Source organism: Sebastes umbrosus, chromosome 19 (assembly GCF_015220745.1).
Source record: "Sebastes umbrosus isolate fSebUmb1 chromosome 19, fSebUmb1.pri, whole genome shotgun sequence".
NCBI lineage: Eukaryota > Metazoa > Chordata > Actinopteri > Perciformes > Sebastidae > Sebastes > Sebastes umbrosus.
Window position 1 is genome coordinate 24,437,891 of NC_051287.1, and position 17,253 is coordinate 24,455,143.

General features: G+C 39.2%; 1 protein-coding gene across 1 annotated transcript; it reads left to right on the forward strand.

The window, feature by feature from the left end:
* The first annotated feature begins 2,206 nt into the window (after positions 1-2,206).
* On the forward strand, positions 2,207-16,616 carry lhx3 (LIM homeobox 3). The gene is made up of 6 exons (XM_037753055.1): positions 2,207-2,688; positions 9,371-9,542; positions 10,163-10,365; positions 12,206-12,357; positions 13,499-13,670; positions 14,945-16,616. Exons 1-6 carry the CDS (start codon positions 2,613-2,615, stop codon positions 15,379-15,381), a joined length of 1,212 nt encoding a protein of 403 aa, XP_037608983.1. The 5' UTR covers positions 2,207-2,612; the 3' UTR covers positions 15,382-16,616.
* The last annotated feature ends 637 nt before the right edge of the window (positions 16,617-17,253 follow it).

A 17,253-nucleotide genomic window follows, 5' to 3' on the forward strand; every position in this document is an offset into this window, starting at 1 on the left:
GATTGCAGCTGCTTTCTCAAGAAGGACCCAGGTGTGTTAACACTTTACCAATTTCCTGTGATGATGCTCTAGAAGGTTTCACAAGGGGACAAACAAAACAGGATAAAAGCCTCTGCAAGTTTTCAGGGTTTGGCTCGTCGTGATGTTTATGCGAGGGAGCCGAGCATGCCAGAAAACAAAATGTTTGTGTTAAAAAAAAGTGTCAGTATCAGCATTTTTCATACAATTTCTAATTTCTTTTTTGCTCAGTTTATCCCTCAAATCCCTTCTTAAACATGCAGTAACTCATTTTGTTGTTATAAAATAATAAATACAGGGAAATTATTCATGTCATGGATTATGAATTCACCTTTATTAGTAACAGCGTTATTTGAGATCCTAATTCGAAAGGTTTTAAACATCTTCACCACAGTGGAATAGCAAAGACTCTCTTCTCTCAGTGGATGAAAAGGAAAAGCAAAGCAGTCCTGTTGTTGTGCTTGTACTCTAAGCTCCTTTGATGCTGCGTTGGCTTTAGGTTACTGTGTACAGGCTCCTTCCAGATTTACAAACACTTCTCCCTTAATCCAGATCCACACTGACCTGATGACCAGAGATTACTGCCCATGAAAACACCAAAAAAAATGTTGCTTCTCATCCATGTAAAACAAGATATTTTTGTTTTTAAAAAACCTCAACATAGATGTGGTGGAATTGCTGGATGAGGGGGAGAGAGGGGGTGTGAAGTCAGTGAGGTATGATGAGAAAAGAAAAAAAAAAAGGTGGTTGATTCCTGTCCAACTTTGTGGAGGCTAATTGCCCTGAGTGGACTAATGAACAGCGCAGCTCTAATTGGCTTACACCACTTGTGGGCCGGCGTGCTGGGCGAGTAAAATTGAATCAAAGCTGGAGGACTGCGTCAGAGGAGTTTGGTGCTGTTGTGGTGGTTAATTGGCACAGTGTCAAAAAGCATGGAGCCTGGCAACGAGCCAAATAACCAACCAGCTCTGCGCAAGCGCGTAAATTGAAATCTTACAGGAAAGCATAAATTAGGGACATTTTTTTTAAGGAAGGCAAGGCAGCTTTATTTGTAGAGCACATTTCAGCAACAGGGCAATTCAAAGTGCTTTACATAAACATTCAAGAACATTGCGACAAAGTGCAAAAGAACATTAAGACATAATTAAAACAGTCATAAAAATATAAAAAACGTTAAAGATTAGAAAATAAAAACAAGCTAAAAATAAAAGCTAGGATAGAAGCTAAAATAGAGTATAACACACAAGAGTAAAAGCTCCAGTGCAGTATAAGATCATTATCTGGTTTATTAAAAGGCAGCAACAAACAGGAAAGTTTTAAGCTTTGATTTAGAAGAACTCAGAGTTGGAGTTGGTCCTGCAGGTTTCTGGGAGCTAGTTCCAGATATTTGGTGCATAAAAACTGAACGCTGCTTCATCTGCATGTTTAGTTGTGACTCTGGGGGCACTAAGCAGACCTGATCCAGATGACCTGAGAGGTCTGGATGGTTCAGAACATAGCAGAAGATCTGAAATGTATTTTGGCCCTAAACCATTTAGTGCTTTGTAAACCAGCAGCAGCATTTTGAAATCAATTCTCTGAGAGACAGGGAGCCAGTGTAGAGACCTCAGAGAGAAAGAAAGAAAGAACATCTGTGCATTTTAAGATTCCACCATAACCATTAATATGCTGTACTGTGGTCATGTTTCTCAATCAAAAGTATTTTTTTGTTCTTTCATTTAAAACAGCTGTTTTACGCACGCATTTTCTCTTATCTCAGTAGGCCTACAACCGAACCGTGACACCATGAGCTAACATAACGGTATGTACGCTCCGTCCACTTGTGTCATTAATGCGATGCTGCCTATTTTTAACCGAACAAAAGAGAGACGCACTGATGGAAACGCACGACAACAATGTTCCCGAGCGGTGCGCACTTGCCCCATTGTGCGCAATGAAAGACAGACACGTGCACCACAACAAAGATAAGGAGGAGGAAGAGGGGAGGGCAAGTGTGTATGCGTGTTTGTGTGCGTGTGTGTGTGTGTGAGTGTGTGTGTGCCACTTGGTATAGGAGCAACACACACGCACACACGCACACACGCCTCTAGCCCGTTTAGAGAAACTCCCCTCTTCCGTTCAGCACCCTGGACAGAGACAGCTGACCGCCGCTTACTCCTCTACTTGTGCGTAAAGTCTCCGGCTGCCGGTCGCTGCTCACAGTCAGTCAGTCATTCAGTCAGGTCAGCTGACGCCGCTCATGGTCACACAATTTTTTCCACCGCCATCATCATCTCGAGCTTATCAACGCGGAAATCAAAGAGCAACTTGATGAATATTCAAAGTCCACGTCCTCGTTGGCTGACGACAGGAGAACAGAGAGAGAGAGAGAGAAATAGAGAGAGAGCTCCGCGGGCGTCCTGCGTTTCAATAGTTTTCACAAATCCAGCTGCCATCGAATAATAGAGATCAACTCACCATCGAGAGGATAAACTCATCCAGGAGTAGAAGTGCGAGTTTTAATCATCCAGAGTCCATATACTTCATAGTATTGTTATAGGTTTTTCCACAGACGCGTTTCGGCCGCTTTCTTCCCATTTGGAACATCTTTGAAAATGTTGCTTGAACACCCGGGGTCAAGCTGTCAAAACACCGGGAGTTTCTCCCGATACACTCCAGGCCAAGGTAAGAGCCCATTTGAACTTATTTTTTTCACTGTGCATGTACATTATCATTTGGGTATTGGGGGAAGATATTAAGAGTGTTAATTAATTCATCGTTTCGGATTGTTAAAAAAAACTATGAATAAAAATGCCAATTAAAAGTCCAGGGTGACATCTTCAAATATCTTGTTTTGTTTGACCAACAGTCCAACACCCAAAGATGTCATTTACAATGATATAAGAGTAGCAAAAACTCCTCTCATTGGAGACGCTGGAACCAGAGAATGTTTGGCATTATTTACACATTTTTTTGATAAAAAAAAATGACTGAAACGATTGATCAATTATCTAAATAGTTGTGGATTAATTTTCCGTTAATTGATGACCTGGGGTCCGTTAATGAGTTACAATTAGGCGTGAAATATATAGAGAGGATAATACAACAGATCAGCACAGCAGGACTCTTGTTTCGCTGACAAGCGTGAAATGGACCTTAAACTGCTTTTATTTTATTGTGAAAAGCAAAAAGACTTTCAACTAGGATTTTATGTTGTGGATTGGATGCGCCCAAAACAGGACATATTGTAGACATTAAAAAGTGATATACCAGTTGCAGGAAACCTTCTGTTATTCAACATACAGACTGTTTAGAGGCGCTTGTTTTGCGCTGCGTGTGGGAGAAACGTTATGAATCTGTAATGAGCCTTCATTGTTGGAGAATCACACCAACAGATGTTATGCGCGTGCTGTCATTTCACACCGCCGCCTGCGGTTGTAACGGGAGCGGATAGATGGAGAGAGAGAGAGAGAGAGAAAGAGAGAGAGAGAGAGAGAAAGAGAGAGAGAGAGAGAGAGAGCACCGGACCGGACGACAGACAGCCTGCAGCCTCTCTGCGGCTCCACATGCGACAGACGCGGAGCTGCTCTCCATCCACCCACCGACACTAAATGCTCAACAGGTGTCACATTCCGGTCCTGACAGGTGGGACACCTGAAGTTGCAAGTAGAGGAGGTGAAGATGGAATAGTGGTCGGATTCAAAGCTTCTGGATGAAATGGTTAAATGATTAGTTGTAGCTTGTATAAATAGTGAGTGGCATCTAAAGATGGGAACTTTTTTGTTAGTTTGGCCTGTTTTTGGAATGAGATTTTGTATTTATTGAGTCTAATGCCAACATAAAACTAGATTAGATTAGATTCAACTTTATTGTCATTGCACATAGTACAAGTACAACGAAATGCACTTTTGCATCAGAGTGAAAACTAGTAAAATGATAATTAAGACAATATATACAAATGAGGATATATGTGGTGTATATGAATAGATATATACAGATTGCAGTTAAGGTGCAAAGTATAGACATATGTTGTATTCTGATGAATAAGAGTTAAGTATAAATTTCATACTGATAAAATATTTATATATTAAAAAGAATAAATTATATATACAGGTGGAGTTATATTTATATCTATACACAGAGAGGTTATGTACATAGAGTATGCATATGGGACTAAGTGAATATATATATAAGATTAATATTAGAGAATAAGATAAGATAAGATATTCCTTTATTAGTCCCACAGTGGGGAAATTTGCTATATAGAATCGATTTGATATAAACAGAGTCACAAATTGTATATATACAGGAGAGATTTCTACATTTTCATTTTATTTTAAATATTTGTTTTCTGTGAAATTATTGAAAATAAAACTGCCATTTTTTAATCAGGTCACACAATTGATTTAACCCGAATTTACAAATTCAGATTGACGCAAAAAATAAAAAATAAATATAAAAAAAAAGAATAAAACGAAAAACGTGAATTTATTTGCGACTTTCTCTAACTGTCTGACCATTACCCTGATGGTCATTTTATCGCTTTGTTGTCACATTACTGTCGGCCTCACCCCCCACCCCCAAAAGTGAGCGATCAATATGACATAAAAATTATTATAAAGCTGAAAAGTATAAGAGGGGCTCCCATGAACAGCGCACCTTTCTCTCCGAAACGTCTTTCATATACTTCTAAAACGCAGGCAAATGGGACATTGATTTTGGATTCATCAGCGTGCGCGCGGCGGCTGTGGCACTAGCCGTGATTTCCCCAGGCGCTCTTTTGTGCCAAAGATCAGTGTCAATAAAATTCATTGGGGTGTTGGCCCGATCAACATGTTATTGAACAGCAGATCTCTCCCCTAAATAAACACTTGTCTTGGAGCACTCCACACACATGAGATGGAGATTGTATGTGTGTCTGGATATGATTTTTAAAATCACTTATTTAACATCTGATAAGGTTCAATATGGTACAAAAATGGTACGCATTGCTCCATAAGCAAATATATTGAATTCGTAAAAATGTTGTCCAATATTAATAACAGTAGTAGTAGTAGTAGTAGTAATGACAATAATAATAGTGACAAACAGTATTGTTTGCAATATATTTTTATTTTCTTCCAAGTGCACCTTTCTGTAAAATAGAGCGATTATTTGAGAGAAAGAATTGTTGCTATATTATATATTTGTATAATTTTTTTATGTTCTGCTGAAAAAAATAAATGGATGAATTAAAATTTCAGCCCAAGACAATAAGGGTCTAAACAAGACTGTAGTGGGTCCGATCTCTCCTTTACGCATGGCAGTATACTGGGGTCTGAATTAAAAATGGATCGGCATGGCGAATCCTCGCGAGAAACCACTCTGGTCGATTTACATAATAAATCAACAACATACTGGTGTCCAGCTTTCTGGATTTATTTATTTATCTATTTATCCATTTATCTATTTATTTATTTATTTATTATTTATTATTTATTATTTATTATTTATTATTTATTTATTTATCTATTCTAGGCTGTAGAGTTCTTTTTGTTTTTTTCTCTAGTGCTCAATGCATCAGTCCAATGTCCACGCGGGGATCATTAACATTTTATGTAATAAATGTTCTGCCTCTTTCGGGTTCTCACTCAGAACACTTCAGAGAATAGGACGCACTAGCTCGGTCACAACTGTAATAAGAATTAGTTGCAGAATATCTTCTAAATACTTATACTTCAAAGGGTGGCATTTGTATGACTCTTACAAAACTGTAATGGCATTAACACCCTTTTTTTTATTTCCCTTTTATATATGATTTTGCCAAAAGAAACATATTGCCATCATATTGTTCAACGTAATGGTGAAAACATTTACGGAAATTAACTCTTCCTGGATGATGTCATTTCAGAGTTGGAGAAATTTGGATTTTTTAAAGAGGATGTGAAGAATATTTTATCTACAGCTTTTTCCTGTTATTTGGAGTAATATTACTACAATATTGTAACGCGTATTTGAGTAACGTTACGACCCAACACTGAAACTCTATTGGCTTTTTCCTCTCACCTCCCGGTTGTTCCTCTTCCGGTGTGAGCTCCTTTCGGTAGGTGATGTTAATCTATCTCCTCAGTCGCCCTGGAAACGGCGCAGCGTAATCCTGCCCATCTCCAACACAGAGAGGCACAAAACACAGCAAACTCCACCGCGCGCTCGTGTTCGCCATTGGGGCTCCTGATACACTAAATTTTGACAACACCTGGTTTGCTGTGCATGAAGAGACAGATTTGCATGAATGTGAGCGTGAATCATGAGCGATGGATGGACGCGGTGAGCGCAACTCTCCAAAAGAGACATCAGATAACACGGAGATGCTCCTCGCTCTGCTCGCGCACAGTGAGGAGCTACGGAAAGGTAACCGGAAGACAAAATATAATACATTTATTGGTTTATATTACACACATTTGTGCGTGTATAGCATACTTTTAGTGTCTTTAAAAATAGGCCTCAAGTGTGGCTGTAATTGCAGTGTGTTGATAATGTTTCCACCATGTTGGATAAGTGTCATAATAACTGTTGGATGATGGATGATGCTGCAGCTGTGCATCCTTTTAATTTGGGGATATTGTCCTGTCGCGTTTTACAGCTGGTGAGACATTTGGTGCCATTTTCGTTGCTTCGGATCTTTTTACGCATCAGGCTTTTGACCTTTTGATTTATCTGAATGCTCGTTTAAATTTCGATATATTTCATATTTAGTGCACTGTTTTTGGAGGATACAGGTGTAACTCGGTTTTACGCACTGTTTTAATTTGGAATGTGTTTTTACGCTTTTTTTTTTAGTTTGATATAAACCTTTGTTATAAAGATTCAGAAGGGTGCACATGTTTGAGAATACAGTTTTAACCATATGTTTCTATTAACTTTTGTTGAATGGTTTGTTTATCATTCAGTCCACACTGTATTTACCACACAGGTCCATTTTGCACACTTATGAGGAGGGAGTGATCCGTCGAACCTCACCTCCTCCAAAGTATTATTAATATATATATATATATTAGATATTGTGAATTTACGCACGAGATTTCCATTAGGATTTTATTTCTAATATGCCAAAAGGGCCTTGTTAGGCGAACAATTTGCTTGGACACCTCATTGGTTTGCACCGTGAGACTACAGGCCGCAGCTTTCTAGTTTTACAGAGCGCTCATCGTTGAATTAGTGATGAGCTGGATACACCTGTTTCTCTCTCTCGACGTGGCTGGATCCCACCGACACACTAGTGCAGGGCTTCACTGGTGATGCAAGAAGAAATGGTTCATTAATTTTTCACGAATTGTCCACAACAGAACAATAGGAATGCGATTCCTTGCACGGATGGAATATGAAGTGGTTGAGCCTATTTTAATTAATTAATAAAGAGGCCAGGTGACGTTTTTCTTGGAACTTCAGTTGGTCTTATTTTTGGTTATTTCTATTTAATTTTTTTAAATCTGTCAGAAAGCTGTTGTCTTAATCCATCGTTGTTGCTTTGAGGGAACTGTTGAAATGATGGGGTTTTGTGATGTCACGTGCTGTACGTCTGTCTGAAATTGACCTTGCGTAAAAGTGGCTGCTGCTTGTTAAAGATGATTACACTTGGCAAAATAATAATCAGCTTTAACATTTGCGTGTAACATCATCAATTAACGAGCTATTAATTGCCAAGATGATGCAGTTTACACCTCATTTAGGGATTAGAAATGCATCTCATATTTTTTGTTTCTTTTAAGAATCCTTCAAACTTCGGTCTGCACAACTGGATTTATTTGGATTTATTTTATTTAGTATAATATATTGGCAGAATAAGTGTGTGAATGTCCATTTAAAATCATGGAAGTTTAAAAAGTAGCTTGGTTATCTGTTTATCGCTACAGTTTGCTCTGATATCCATATTTATTTCTAGTATAACAGGTTTTTATAAATTCAACACTTACATTTTGAAATATGACTTACTTAATGATCGATTCTTCAGTGAGAGATATAATGCTAAATATACGAGTGGTTTCAAGTCAGGTTTGACTTAAATGTATGAGAGAGACCCTCTGGAGTCTGATTTCGAGCACATGAAACCATCCTTTCCATGCTGAGGACAAGGACAATGCTTCGACATTTAAAACGTAAAATTAAAAAAATCATATATTTCCGCCAGATGGTGATTAGGTGAATGAGTTTGGATAATGGCCTCATGTTCTTTTTTCTCGACCTCATGAAACTGAGACCGAATGTATGATAGAAACAAATGGATATAATTGGTATCAAAGTCCCTGCACAAGCACCTGTGTGGAATAATGTCATGGTGATAGAAATTATGCTTTTTTGTATATATAATGATGATAAACACACGATCCAATCACTAATAGGCCCATATACACCGAACAGCCATAACATGAGGACAGCATGGGCACCCTGACCGGTCTGAGGCTACACAACCCCCTACGCAACAAACTACTCCTCACTGTGTGTTCTGACTCCTTTCTATCGGAACCAGCATTAACTTTTTCAGCAATTTGAGCAACAGCAGCTCTTCTATTGGATCCCAAAAGAGCTGCAGTTCTGGAGATGCTCTGACCCAGTCGTCTAGCCAGCACAATTTGGACCTTTATTGTCAAAGTCGCTCACATTCTTACGCTGGCCCATTTTTTCTGCTTCCAACACAAAGTTCAAAATGTTCACTTGCTGTCTAATATATCTCCCCTACTGCCAGGTGCCATTGTGATGAGATAATCAATGTTAGTCACTTCACCTGTCAGTGGTCTTAATTGTTATGGCTGATTAGTGTATGTGCACGCGTCCATACGCACCCACTGTCATTTACTTACTAATTTCATTATCTTTGTTTTTAATTGTTCGTTTGTGTGTTCACGTGCAGTTATGTTTATCTGGTGTTTAGTTGTTTTACTGCATTTGGGTGAGTCACTGATTCTGAGATATGTGAAACAAAAAGGCTGATGATGATGATGATGTAGTGATGATGAAGGGAGAAAAGGTCTTACAGGCTCCAATTGAAAATGGTATATTATTGTATAGATTGTTTTATAAAATCCTAAGATAAAAAAAAAAATACGACCAAATAGTCAACTATTTACAATACCAAAAAATGCAAAAAGGACCAAAAAAGTGAATCATTCTTTCTAAGTATATTTACGCCGCTGATCTTTATTTCATCTACAAACTGTGACGTCTTGTCATGCATATATTAAAGTGTGTGCATTAACATATAACTATATCACATGTGCACATATTCAACACAATAAGCAGGTTGAAGTTGTGTCTTTTCTCCCATGCCATTAAACATATTTCTGACATAATACATGACTAAAAAATGTCGCGGTGGTTCCATCTGTGTCTCCTGCAGAGATCCCAGTGTGTGCCGGCTGCAGTCAACACATCGTGGACCGCTTCATCCTCAAAGTGCTGGACCGCCACTGGCACAGCAAGTGCCTGAAATGCAGCGACTGCCAGGCGCAGCTGTCGGAGAAGTGCTTCAGCAGAGGCGACAGCGTCTACTGCAAGGAGGACTTCTTCAAGTGAGTAGCTTTCAAAAAAGAAAAAAAAAAATCTCAGGGGCCATTTAAAAATATATACTTAAAATTATATTAAAGGTCCCATATCGAGCTCATTTTCATGTTCATACTTGTATTTTGTGTTTCTAGTAGAACATGTTTACATGCTGTAATGTTAAAAAAAAAACTTTATTTTCATCATACTGTCTGCCTGAATATACCTGTATTTACCCTCTGTCTTAAACGCTCCGTTTTAGCGTATTTAGATGGAATTGCGTTTAGGTCCATGTGTACTTCCTGTCAGCTGATGACATTCACATACACTGCAACCAGGAATAAACTGGGACACTTTTAGAATGTTTATGTTTAAAACTGCGTAAAGGGTCTAACTATTGTATATTTGTGACATCACAAAAGGACAGAAATCCTGACAGCTTGTTTCAAATGCAGAGTTTCTGAATACGGGCTGTATGTATTTCCCTGTGGATTGAGAGTTTCGATACTTTCACAGTATTAATATAGGACTTAAACCTGCTTTATAATAAAAAAAAACATGAACATCTCCCTTTTTTTATAATATGTCCCCTTTAATAATGCTTACAAAGTTATTATGTATTGATGGAAACCGTCTAATTTCCCAAAAGGAGATTCGGGACCAAATGCGCCGCGTGCCAGCAGGGCATCCCGCCCACCCAGGTGGTGAGGAGAGCGCAGGACTTCGTCTACCACCTGCACTGCTTCGCCTGCATCGTGTGCAAAAGGCAGCTGGCCACAGGTGACGAGTACTACCTGATGGAGGACAGCAGGCTGGTGTGTAAGGCCGACTACGAGACCGCCAAACAGAGAGGTGAGAACATTTCTATTGTTGGCCTGAACTCTTTATAGCGTTATATGATGCGTTTGTGTGCATGCAGGCTGTGTGTTTAAGTACCCGCGCTTTGAGTTGTGCGTTTGACGTGACGATGAGGTCACCCATAAACTCTGACCCACCTGCGCTAATTGCGTCGTTGCCCGCAACCCAATCGATAGCAAATGCGCGTAAAGTGGAGGCCCGGAGGCGCACACTTGCACTCTGCGGCTCCAAGGAATCAGCTTTCAATAACTCTTATTATCGCGCGCGTGTGTGTGTGTGTGTGTGTGTGTGTGTGTGTGTAGGCTTGCATGTGTGTGTGTGTATAAGAGAAAAATAGAGAAAACCAATCTATTATTATGTCTAATTATGTTACAGGTGCAAGAACTGTTCAGCTATAATAACAGCCATGCATAATAATGATTTAAATATCTAAATGTTTTAAATGAAAAATGCAATTGAGTTAAATGACAAAGGCATGTATTGTTTATTAGTATTTTCTTGAAACTGCTTTTATTCGTGCAAATTATAGGTAGTCAGCAGCAACTGTAAGTCTGGACATAAACAGAGAGTTTTCGTATAGTATAATAAAAAAATAAAATTGCATTATTACAATTTCAAGCCAGATCATTGAAAATACATCAGGACAATAATATTTTACAATAATATTTTGTTAATATCTGTAATAATTGTTCAAAGTTTGGCCTGTTTGGTCATCAAAGTGTACATACAGTATATATTGGAGATCATTTTCTTAAAGGGACATCACACAAATATTTAAACATATAGTGTTAAACATATAGTGTTAAACATATAGAAATACATAAATTAAGCCATATTATCAAAATATATTATTACCAAAAACATAATTCATAGATACAGTCTAGTAATATCTGATAATTTGTTGTTCAATAACAGGAAATTATTAACAATCATATGAGTTTTCACAACTAGACTGTTATTATTGCTGTTTACCAGCTGAAGTATGTGTATTGATTTGAAATAGTTGATTTACAGTAAACATATGTCTTGTCTGAAAATAGTTAATAACATTTTAGATTTCCCCCCCAACACTGTTTAGATACCCTGATTATATCACACTAACTTCCCAGCATGCTCCGCTCCTGCTATAAGGGCAAGACTGGAGCATGGTCCAGTTTTATCTCCCCATCTGTTTGTTTGAATTTACTGCCTCGACACCAAGTGTTGATTTACGCGGCGAGTTAACGCAAGTTTTCACTAAAAACACACACGTTTATTTTGCTAATGAGAGGGCGCAATTACTTGGGTGGCATCCATTTGGATGATGGTTGTGTATTTTTGCTGTGCTGGCCAACAGATGTGCAGGCATGATGCAATTATGCACAGGATGCCAGAGTTTAGTTTATAGGCAGAGGAGAATTTATCCATTTATGATAAATTAGAAAGTTGTATATTATATAAGCTTTTTTTATGCTATCAGTTGAATGGGTTTTTCTATCAAAGATTTTTCATGTTACTGACCCAAAATACATGCACATGAATGGACACTATAGCTGATAGTAACATTTTTAATATAATTAATATATATATATTTCTGTATTATAGTGTTAGAGACAGCAATGAATTGAAAATCTGTACAAGTATAATAGCAGTCACATGGAATTATTAGACTATTTAATTTACTGTTCATCCTCTAATTTGTCTTATTTCTTGTTAATTTAATTATTGCACAATTTAACAATTTTTCTTGACACTTCAGGCCTGGAACCTTTATGGGAGAAAAAAGACAGCTATGAGGCAGAATAACTGCCCAGCTATGGCTTACATTGTGTGTTGTCCATTAATTTTTTTTTAGAAGCAGACTCAACTGCAAAAAGGCCACGAACAACCATCACTGCTAAACAGCTGGAAACGCTGAAGAACGCCTACAATAACTCTCCCAAACCTGCCCGCCACGTCCGGGAGCAGCTCTCATCAGAGACGGGCCTGGATATGCGGGTTGTGCAGGTATATTATTATCCATTAAGGGCTATTCCATTAGTGTCCTGACTTCATTATCGAGGGACAATTGTGGCTGAACTGGCACGAGTCTACTGTACGAATAAGTGTGTGTGCTGGGGGGGGGGGATTTATGGCTAGATGGAGTGAAATGAAGTCCACATGAAAGTCAGCATGGTTTAAGTGCACGCTCGTTAACAATGCTAAGAGGGGCCCCTCGCATATTGTCTGCTGCCGAGGAGCCTCACGCCGGTTGCTAGGTGGTGTTGGTCATATATATTGTTTTATTTGCAAGGACAAAAGTAGAGACGGAAGCCACTAAAATGCTCCTCATTATTCAGTGAAAGGGAAGGGGTGAAGAGGGCTCACTCAGGGCGGAATATCATTAAGGAGAATGTAAAACTGCTTTTTGTGTTTGTGACTGAAATGAATTAGTTTTTTTTTTGCATAAAGATTAATAAGAAATGTGACATTTTTGTATCATATTTCAAGCAGTGAGGTTATAGGCAGTTGAAGTTTATGATGTTTATGATGTGTTTGTGTTTTCTCCAAGTGAAAATTTATAGATCAGATCAAAAGTGTGAAAAGTTTGAATAATTTAAACCAGTGGCACGCTAACCTGTCTGCTCCCCCTGGGTGAGGACAACTTGTAGCTGTCGAGAAGTTAATTAAATGTGTGATAAATCTGGCATGGAGGGACGCTGGTCCCAGGATTACTGTTCAGTGTCACTGGTTCAGTCTCAACACTTGAACTCACAAAGGTGTGAAGCCGTGTCCAGACAGTCCTTGAACTTTAATTTAGTTTTAATGCTTTTTGAAGCATAATATGTGCATCAAGCAAAGAGCAGAGAACTGTGGATGTAGAGGACTTTGTAAAAGACATAGTTGGTTATTTGTATATGGTTCCTCAAGACTGAGAGGAATATATAAATTAGGTGAATAAATATGCTAGTATTTTGTTTAATTTTGCTGCTACTGTCTCAAAGGTGTACTTATCAGTGATTTCAATAAAGAACAAGTTAAGGCGACAAACATTTTTTTATTTTACACTGAAGCCTAATTTCTCTCATTGTGCTTAACAGTCAAATGTATTTCTAATAAGTCACCAAACCCGTTACCAAACAAGACATCTTGTCTTTTTACCCTCCAGGTTTGGTTTCAGAACAGGAGAGCTAAAGAGAAAAGGCTGAAGAAAGACGCTGGTCGGCAGAGGTGGGGGCAGTACTTCCGCAACATGAAGAGGTCGCGAGGAAGCTCCAAATCCGACAAGGACAGCATCCAGGAGGAGGGCATGGACAGCGACGCCGAGGTGTCCTTCACAGGTACAGAGTCAACCACGCAAAAATGAATGAGTACTTTTCACAGGACACATTTTGACTAGACATAGAAGGAAAAGCACAGGTTTGATTCAAATGTCCCAGTAAACCAAGACACAGACTGTGAGCCAGCATGCACAATACCAGGACCTTGAAAGTGAAGCAGCTAAATGGAATTCAGCCATCTTTATATTATTTATATATATATATATAAACAACATATTTTCATACAATGGTGCGAATGATATCTTACGAAAAGTTATTCCTCATTTTTCGTACGTTTTCCTACGAATGTCCAGCGTCAATTTCTGTCCAGTCTTTTTTAAAATAAACTTCCATCTCCACAGGAAACAACTTGGTTAGGTTTAGGCAACAAAACTACTTAGTTAGGTTTAGGAAAAGATTGTGGTTAAGTTACGCCACACCGGAAGTGGCGTAACTTAAATATGGACGTTCTATGACAAAAACTACTTGGTTAGGTTTAGGCAACAAAATTACTTAGTTAGGTTTAGGAAAAGATGGTGGTTTGGTTTAAAATAACACCGGAAGTGGCGTAATTTAAGTACGGAAATTACGTAACAAATAAATCAACGCTGACTTCTGGTTTCACACAGGGGACGAACACTTGTCTCCTGGGCGAAAGTCTGGTGTTTTTTGACCCACTTATCCACCCCCGACCTTCTCAGCGTTTGCCGCTGTTTATACTTCTTTGTTCATGATTACGTGGATTACATACAAATTTATTTTGTGGGATGAATACAAATTGCAGTGAATTTCCTTTTTATAGGTATTGCTATGAACGGTGTATGAGAACAGCCTGAAAAAATGACTACATTCCATACATTTATAGGCGTGTCATTGTTTTACCTCCTAATGCAAAAACACACTTTGTTCCGGATAATTCATTAATAAATAAATGGATAATAATCTCTAACAGAAATTTTAAATGTTTTGGACTTTAAAATGTTCTTCCATTTCCATGCGTTGCCGGCGAGTACGCAGTTTCCATAGCAACATAACATAACATTAATCATTGAATGATCAAATCATTCACATAACATTTGTTCCTGTACATTATTTCATTCAATAAGGGGAGTGGATAAAGCTATCCAAGCTAATGAAGCAAGCATGTTAGTTCAGTTGCTAAAGGGACAATATGTTCACACAATTTATTTGAAAGAAAAGAGAAAGAAAAACACAAGAAATTAATGTTTCCATTGTTGATTATTACAATTCAGAATATAAAATCTCACCGTTGCCCTCTTGTCCGTGTTGCACAGATGAACCGCCCATGTCTGAGCTCGGCCTCACTAACGGCATCTACAGCAGCCTGAGTGAGTCCTCTCCAGCCATGTCGGGCCGCCAAGGAGGCAACAACCACAGCTCCTTCCCCCTGGAGCACGGCGGAGTCCTCCCATCTCAAGACCAGTTCCACGACATCCGCTCCAACAGCCCCTACGGCCTCCCTCAGTCGCCGGGGTCGCTTCAGGCGCTACCCAGACACCAGCCTCTCATCTCCAGCTTGGTCTACCCCGACTCTGGCCTTTCTATCATGACCCAGGGCAGCGGGCCCGGGATCAACCCCGCCGTGAGGGTCTCCATGGGGGCCGCCAACGGCCCCAGCTCGGACCTCTCGACCGGCAGCAGCGGAGGATACCCAGACTTTCCTGCCAGTCCCGCGTCCTGGTTAGATGAAGTGGACCACGGACAGTTTTGATTGGTCAGGGACAAGAAATTGGACTTTTTTTAGGGGGGTGTTTCTGTGTCTTCTGTTGGATTTTAGGAATTGGAAAATAGTCTCACACAAGACAGTGATCGTGCAAAGGACTAGATTGCTGTCCTCGGATCTCACAAATATCTGATCAATTCTGCGTTCCATTTACAGAAATCGGAAGTCAATGCTGGGAATGACGTCACATCTAAGTTGATCGCATTTCAGTACAACAAGTCGGAAAATTTAACGGGTTTGCTCCAGCCAGGTTGGCCATTGTTAGTAATATCAGTTTATAACAACGCATTACAATGGTATTTTGCGCAATATGTCCACAGCTAGAAGTTGGACATGTATACGACTGATTTAATGAGACACAAATAAGACAGAAGTGCTAATAAACAGTATATTACTACAGCTTTTTTTACTGTTGATGCGTGGAGCAGCCATCTTGGATTTTGAGGTCGGGGTCGGTGAGGTTCGTCCAACTTTCCAAGTTGGAAATCTGACTTCAGGAAGGCATTCCAGTTGAAATTTCTGATTGGGAACTCTGAAATTCCGACTTCCCAGTTCAAATGGAACGCAGTATAACAGGTCCATTCAATATCTGGGATCTGGATGGAACGAAGGAAGGAAATATCCTTCATTAAAAGCACTTGGCCTAACAATCGTCCTTCAGTAGTAAAACCGTATGTAAAGCAAGAAATCTGTCAAAAAATTTTCAGTTTTCAGATACCACTATAAGCTTATTCAAAACACCGAGACTCACTCGATCATTTGGATTTTCACCAACTCCCCCTCTTCGTTCTCATCTCTTTGTTTTCTACACTGTGTTCAGGTTGAGAATTCACTTCAGAGTCTTTAAATGTCTGGTCGTTGCCAAATGTCTATATATAAATATATAATGGTTTATCATTGTGGAGACTTTATTTTTATACAAACCCCTTCCTGGACGCGAATAAGAACCCAGATATGAGGACTTTGTACATTCTTAAACAGGGATATAGGCAAAAATGTAGATGTTGTCTTAAATGGTACCTAGGGGTCCAATTACTTCTATGCATTTGTGTGTTCTCAGATGTATCTTGTTCGTTTTGTTCTACCGAAAAATAACCCCCGAGGAAGAAGAAGTCGCCGTAGCACCCGGGGGTTTGATGTATATGTTTGTTTATGTGGAAAATGTTTTATGTCTTATTTATTCCCTCTGGTAATGATGATGATGATTCCTGATTAAATGGCAGGACTTTAATAAATTTGTCACCTAAATCAAGAACGGAGTTCTATCCTTTTTGGTTGGACTACAAAATGGTGCATCATCATGAGACATTTTCAAAGTCATTTGTTCGATTACATTTCTTGTCGAAGCCAGGAAACATGAGTCAGGTAGAGTCATCCTTGACATTTATCTTATATCTTACATGCAGCATCTATCTATCTTGCACATCTATAGCACTGATAGTGAAACCAGAGCGAGCCCACAGTAACTGCCCATGTCTGCAAATTGAGTATCTGGCTAACTACCAACACTGTATCAGGGGTTCAACAGCTCTTTAGTGGAGAAATGTGATGCAGACAGAGAGTCAACTCATCAATTCAGAGATTACTGGGTCTTGTTTGCCCAAATGCCCCTATGGGAAAGGAATCTCCAATCCATTAGCCGAGAGGGGATCAAGTGCCCCTTGTGAATTTCCTCATTTGTTTAGTTATTCAAAGTCAGGTTCAATTAAGTAGATTAAACAGTACATGTGTAGGTGGGCACGCGCGCGTGCAAGTGTGTGTGTGCGTGTGTGTGTGTGTGTGTGTGTGTGTGTGTGTGTGTGTGTGCGTGGGCGTGGGTGTGTGTGTGTGTGTGTGTGTGTGTGTGTGTGTGGGTGTGCG